The sequence below is a fragment of the Trachurus trachurus genome (genome assembly GCF_905171665.1).
Source record: "Trachurus trachurus genome assembly, chromosome: 10".
Taxonomy (NCBI): domain Eukaryota; kingdom Metazoa; phylum Chordata; class Actinopteri; order Carangiformes; family Carangidae; genus Trachurus; species Trachurus trachurus.
This window is the reverse complement of record NC_139894.1, coordinates 18,780,443-18,787,967: the sequence shown is the minus strand read 5'-3', so window position 1 is coordinate 18,787,967 and position 7,525 is coordinate 18,780,443. Positions and strand designations below refer to the sequence as shown.

General features: G+C 38.3%; 1 protein-coding gene across 2 annotated transcripts in view; it reads right to left on the bottom strand.

Moving 5' to 3' along the window:
• Window positions 1-6,927: 6,927 nt before the first annotated feature.
• dock2 (dedicator of cytokinesis 2) overlaps window positions 6,928-7,525 on the bottom strand; it is a 95,334-nt gene continuing 94,736 nt past the window's right edge. For both annotated transcript variants that reach the window (XM_083980580.1, XM_083980581.1), the window contains one exon: window positions 6,928-7,080. In XM_083980580.1, the coding sequence (XP_083836706.1) occupies window positions 7,018-7,080 (63 nt within the window). In that variant the 3' untranslated portion in view covers window positions 6,928-7,017. The remainder of the gene's footprint in view (window positions 7,081-7,525) is intronic.

Below are 7,525 nucleotides of genomic sequence, written 5' to 3'. Positions count from 1 at the left end.
GTAGAGAAGAGTAGAAGTTGGGAGGAGGACAGGGACAGCAGATAACTAGCACAATATAACAGATGATTTACAAAGCTGTGCAGCATTTCAGCAGCTTGTGTTACTGGCACACAACAGATGAGCTCAGAGTTGGCACATATCAACACTGCACTCTACAGGCTAGAGTCAGCAATTCACAAGAGTTAAAAAATAATAATAAATTGGCTTGAAAATCAAATTATGAACACAGATTAATACTAGGGGATCCTGAGAATGAGTCAACAAATGAAATAGAGTACAATATCTACAAAAAACAAAACAATAAAATAATAAGAGGGGAAAAGATAATTGGATTTAGACAAACTGTACTTAATAATTCATTACCAAAACCATACAAAAACATTCAGCAGGTCGCTAGTAATAACAATACATAAAGTAAGAATAGATGAGGAGACAGGGTAGATATTGTATCACTTCACTTTACTATCAGGACAATGTTTTGCTCTACAACTGCTGAGTTTCTTTTCCCCCCACAGTATTACCAGACACCAAGGACACCCTTACTGAAGTGACAAGTATTCATTAACCCCAACTCCCCTTCAGTTGCACAAACACACATTTAAGAGAACTGCATTAAATTTAAAGGCCTTGGCTGGAAAAAGGGTACGCAATTGCTGACCAACAGCAAACAGCTGAAATTGGAAAACTGTTCTTGTGCATAAATTTAACAGTGGTTGTAGACCGTATGTAAAGCGAGAGGTGCATATAAACTTCCAAATGTCAGACTTTTATATTGGCATTTCTCCTACTGTAGGCCTACACATACTGTAACATGTTTGAGGCTTCAGTGTGCAGTGCACCTCATGGTGACAGTGAGTAAAGAAGAAGCCTGTGAACAGTATAGACATCACATAAAGATTTCCACAGTTACCTTTCGTGACTGTGCTCTGTCTGTCTCCTGGATGAGGGGGATTCTAGCTGTGAGTGGGAAAGAAGTGGAAAGTCCCCACAGCTGTGGTGTGATGTTGTAGCTGACACTTTCCTGTGGCTAAAATCACCAGTGAGAGCCAGAGATTCTCTGACGCCTCTGGTCCCCCGGGGGGCATTTTGCCCCTCTAATGTGGGAAAACACTCAAACTGTCAGACAGAAGTCAACACCTTTCCTATACTCATATAGCAAAAAAAAAAAAAAAAAAGGACATCCAGTCCAAATTTTCTTAAATAGGCTAAAAGGAGAGTTTATATATATATTTTTTTTTAAAGTGTTGCAATGCCTCTACAAAACAAAATACTACTTTTTCACAACATGCAGATCAGTGGTACTGTATCTGATACACACATCGCTCATCCTCTGAGCCTTACATCAATCTTATACTGCCCCCTGGTGGACAAAGGTAATGACTACACTTTGTAGTCATTACCTTTCATAGAGGCCTCCTGACATATCCTATTTAGTTTCAACAGTGATGTCTATGAGGAAATCTCCTGTTCTTATTTATAATTTTCTGGTGTTTAGTGCTGTAAATGAGCCTGCTTCCACTGATATTAGCATCACTGTGTTCATTATACCACCTGCATTAGTTTGCCACCAGCTGCTCTCTATGCTCAGCCATGTCTGTCATCTTCCAGTCAGACTCACTCAAGTGGTGCAGCACAGTCACTATGTGCAGCTGTGGTCTGTTTGGATACTGAAAAGCCCACAGTGAGTGCATTTATAATTTACAGAACATTTTACTGGGTTCTAAATAAATTAAAGAGCTTGTTCATGCTCAGCTGTGCTTTAATTATATCATGGGAGTTTCAGTTTTGCAGAGATGAGCTAAAAACAGCTAGTTTTCTTTATGAATGGACAGAACTGTACACTTTTTTCTTTCTTGAATGGACAGCCACACAATAATATCCATCCATTTTGTGTTATTCTTCACTTTGCATCATGAATTATTAGCCCTGTCTATGTCAAAATTATTATTATTGTTATTTATACATGAGCTGTTCCATGATTTACAATAAATCAAATTTCCAGAAAAGGCATAGTTTATTTTACAAATTGATCAATGCAAAAATTAAAACGCACCAGTCCAAGTGCATTGGACTGGCTCATATTGTCGGTATTTTTCTTCTTATTGTTGACAGGAAACTCACGAAACACAGATGTGCCTGAAACTTTCTGCTGAACAACTTTAACTTTTCATATAAAATAACTGCTCCTATGAACCTTCCAGACCTCTCAGATTATCTGAAACAAGTCTGTTTTCTATCCCCAGAGTCAAAGCTAAATGTGAAAGGTTAGTGAACAGTTGTTAGGCACCACATTTCCCCACAGTCTCACACAAACTTGAGGTTTGGTCTAACTCTTATTTTGTTCAAATCAGTGCGACTTTTCTCTGTGTTACTGCTTTTTATTGAATCTAATTATTATTGGGACTATTTAGTTTTTAGTCTCCTCGTCATTAGGCCTAGGCTATGTCTTATTCTATTTTTTTGTTTATTTCTTATTATCGCTCTTCAACTTTCATTTATTCTTTATAAATAGCATAAATTACTTAAATGTCTTTTACCTTAGAGGTCGGCTGCATCGTCGACGATGCAACAGAGCACATTACTTATTCAATCATATTTTCATATGTTAGGCTCTTACTTTGAAAAGCTCCTGAAAGGAAACCCCTCGGCCGTTCCGAAGCCGTGCTCCACTCGTTTCTAGCACTTCCAGACGTTTTATAATCCACTGTGAAGTTGGGGGTACTTTCGGGGATGTTGAACAATAACTCAATAAAGGCATTCCAATGGTATGTTGGTGTATTTTGAGATAATTTGTCAATTTCTCCGGTAACAATTTCCTCCCGCCCGCCATCTTGTGTTTGGGGTCTGTTGACCAATAAAATGCCTTAGTCATACGTAAGTGGTATACAATGGGATTCATCACTGCTTTTACGCATGCTGACTTACGCCAGCCTCGTAGGAGGACTTGTATGTGATAGGCTACACAAAGCAATAGCCTACTGACACCTTGTGGCTAAATAGTTGTAAATGATTTTGACTTTGATGTGTTTTTTTTTGTTCCCCTCTCACAGAAAATACTTTATTAGAACATTTACAAAGGTGTAAATCAAACTTCCAATATATTTGTTGTGTGTTTTGAATAAATTATTTGTGATGACATTTCTGATTTTGTTTTTTCTTTTGTATGTGGACATCTAACCTTTTATACATTCATCTGACATCACTGCATCATACATAATTATTGTGATAGCCTGGGTTGTGCTGAAAAAAAAAGATGTTACTGATTTGATTATACCTTCTAGGGTTGAGGATACAGAAGCATTTTTAGATAAGAATACCAGGATACATCTGTTCTTACACAGGCTATTGGACCTGCACCACTCTAAATGCAAAAGCTTGTCTGAACACTTGATGATGTGACTTTAAACATTAATGTTGTCGATATTAAAAAAAAAATCTTATGGTTAATGTATGACAGAAAAAGAAAATACCACGGCAGCTCCATGACAGTTCTTAACAATACAACCAGCGAGATGCCAGCAAGTTTGAGCAATTACTATGACATGTATAGTAAAAGCTCCAAACATAGCGACATTTCCAATAAATGTTTAACACTCAATGGCAAGAATATGACATGCCTTCAGAAGCCTAAAGTTACAATTATAAAAACTGCAGGAGTTGTGTGTTTTTGACGGGTTGTCAAGTTTTTGATGGGTTTTCCGTCTGGAAACTAAAGAAACCACAGAGCAGGATCATCAACTTTGATGAGAATATGAATATGATGACTACAGCAGCAAGCCATTCATAATGAGTCATGTTTTCTTGAACAAGTTTTCAAATAACTCTTTGATAGCTTGATGAGCATGCTTCTTAAGATACTATATTTAAGATGCGGCACTCTCCACGTTTCTCTCTTCACACATCAGAGATTTTTTTTTAATCATTATTTTGCTAAGTTTTCATGCTGCAGAGACTTGGTATTTTAGACAGAAATGAATCTGTTGATCAGTCAGGCAAAGCAGCACCCAGTGAGAATATAATTTGACTTGGCTGATAACTCAACCTGTCCTTTTTTTGTGCAGAAGTGAGATAGATGTCTATGGACTGAACGCTCTCAGTGGTCACGGAGCAATGGTTTAATCAGAAGATTCACACACCAGGCTGAAGTATTACTACAGGACTTAGTTTGCATGAGTTTTCAAAGGCTAGCCTGCAACTTTAAATTGACTGTGGAGAAACCTGTTGGGTCAATGTGTCACCAGATAAGGACAGCGTTAATAAAGGAAAAAAGAAAGGCTTCTATTGTTCTTAATCACCTTCTGACTGTCTGCTCTCTCACAGCACAGAGCTGAGAAAGAGCCACAAGGAAATAAAACCACCACTGGTCAAATCTGAGATATTCATCACATCTATGAATGATTAAAGCACAAATTTAAAATTATATTTTGAAACATTTTGACCTTTTACCAATGTAAGCGATACGTTCACTCTCTTAATGATTGCACGGACTACTAATTTATATTCATCATATGCAGCAGTCTGCCATCATCTTTAACTATTAATCTTTATTAAAATGTCAGTAAAGTCAATGAGGAGAGTAAGAGTTAAGCCAATATCCTGCCCACTGACTTCCTCACTATCTATCAGGACTTTGAAGGGTTGAGTTGTATGGACTCCTAGGGTGGACTCGCAGGATGACAGACTGCATCTGGGGAAATCACAACAAACTGAATGAGGGCAACACAAATAATGAAACAACTCTACAACAGACCTAAAGGCAACAATGTTTCTCCTCCTCCAAATCTGCCTTCTGCTGCAAGGGAAAAGATGAATTGAAATGTGTGCACCACCTCAGGAGTTTGTTTTTCCTCTGGTCCAGGAGAGTTCTTCAGACCTAGGGAGCGTATAGTCTGTGCACACTGGTCTGTTTGGGGCTGTTCTTCCATTATTCAGACTTCCTCTCACTCAGTGATCAGAGAACAGATGCTTTAGGGGAGCAACTGGACTGGCATCTAGCAACAGCAACACAGATTGTAAATCACATATTCTATAACTCTGGGAACTATCTCACTGCATAGCCTGCAACTCTTAAACTTGTGTACATAAGCTTCTTGTACTGATTTTTGAAAAGATGGAGCATCTTGAGAATGGCATCATGAAATAAGAATAAATCACTCAGGATGACTCTTACATGCATCCTGAGGGGAAAAACTTAATTAAAGACTACATCAAAGGGAATAAGCTAAACAACATTTCTGAGTCAAGAGGTTTTACTCTTGCTTGCATTTCGGCAGAGAGGTAAATACTCCTCTAATTAAAGGATACTATAAATTACACTGCACTACAACACAAAATGTATCTGTAAATTTTGTGATCACATAAGACAATACATTTTGTATAATGGTATATAACTTTTTATCTAAATGATGTGGAATTACATCTCAAATTGACTGCAAATACAGCAGTTAACACATATAGTCTATGTTTGCCTCTGTTTTTCTTCAGTTGTTTTTTTTTTTTTTGCAAATATTTAGGAGGTGATTACTTTGAATTAGACAAGCAGCAGTGACAGAACAACTTTAAAATTTGGCAAAGAACTCTCCTTACAGCAACACTATGTAGATTACCTGCTGGTACTTTTGGTTGAGAAGGGCATTTGTCTGCTACATGTGTCATTACCGGAGAAGCACAGTAACTCACGTGAATTTCTTGCCGTTGCCGTCGGCGGTACCGGTGTTGTCACCTTTGCCGGGACTGACGGTGCCGTCGCCATCATCCAGAGCTTGGCAGAGCTCTGAAGGATGGACGGCCCAGCACAGGGAGCTTGTGTGTGGGTAAGAGGAGCAGGGGGACTGGGCTTGAGCTTGGTCTCTGGACCTTAGCAGAGCTGCGGTGTACTGTAACAGGACCACGGTGGTGCTGCGTTCCTACCCAGTCAGGAAAGTTACAGCATAGTTGCAGACTGCACGACCCCGCTAAAGGCTGCAGCGACAGTACGATTCATCCTGAACACCATTTTTCTACTGCTTAAATGGGTTTAGAAACATTATTTTAAGGACAAAAAACAACATAGTGTTGCTTTAAGAAGCTTCCACTCCCAGGCTTTATGCTCTATGCTAAACTAAGTGAATGCCATTCATCACACAGACATGGCATTATTTTGCAGAAAAAGGTTAGGTTATGTCACATTATTTCTTTATGCTTCATGTCTTTGTTTTGTTATTGTTTTTGAAGTGAATCTGCACAATCTCCTGTGATGACTAAAGCAGGCTTGTCATGCTAACACTTACAAGGAATCAGCCTACTCACTTTTGGATTGGGCACATTGTGCCATCAAGGCCAGATGTGGATAAAAACAACAGAGTGCTGCCAGTTTAGAGAGTCTCTAATATGACAGCGAGGATCTCCCTCAAAAGGGTGCATCACTCCGTGTGACATTTCACAACAATCATATGCACTAATAATTGCAGGATAAACTCTGTGTGCACATAAACAGTTGGTGTTGTAGCATTTTGTGCAAGGGCTCCACACATTGTTTACATCTATTATGTTTGGATTTATGAGACTTTCATATTTATTGTACCAGAGCCAAAGCTTTCTGGCAGCATGTTTTTGTTTGAAGTCCTTAGGGAGGACAAGGTAACCTTTGTGCTATATCAAATTATTATTTTCCCATTAACTTCAGTCAGTCACAACAATGCTGAAAACCGTATAATAAGAAGCTTTTTAATCAAGCGTGTAGGCAGGGTGGTTTGTGTTTGCTCGTTCTTGTAGAAGCAGAATTGATTGAAAAGCTGTAAGATGGCATTTAGCTGCAGTGGGAATCATTTCAATTATTAGGGAAAAGGTCACTCCACAAAAAATAGCCTTTATTTATAGGTAAAATCAATTCTATTAAGGCAATAGCAATACAGAGACTGACAGGCAGACTGGCTAGCAGAATTTTGGTTCTCGTTTCAGGTTCATGTGAATGTGTTTGTAAAACAAATGCATGTAAAAAATAAAAGTAAAAAAAATAGGACATTATAATACTGGATTTCAGAAATGACTGTCACTGTTTTTGGATGGATCACTGGGCTTGACATCCTCTGATTTGGAACTCTGTGGAAACAAACATACATACACAATGTAAAAAAGGTTTACTCTGACAAAGACAGAAACATCCATGTGGTCATCTGGGAGTTTGTTGCTCTGATAGTATAAAATGTCCATATAGTATGGTAGATTGTAATCTTTTGCATTTTAATGGATGCTTGGAATAATAGTTAAATCTTGTCTGGTAAGTTTGTGATAAATCTGCAGACCTACATGTACCCCTGAATAGTTCAAGCATTTAATAGGCTTAGAGCAAAAGAATGATATTGATACCATGTTGGTACAATAAGTTAGCATCTCCTACAGCATGTTTAACTTAGCTTGTAGACAGGAAACATGGGGAAATGCTAGCTCTGCTCTGTCTACAGGTAAATAATCCATCAGTTTAGATTGAATTGGATATATTAAGCAGTGAGCTTGGTAAGTGTATTTTGCCCTTTACCTCTTTCCT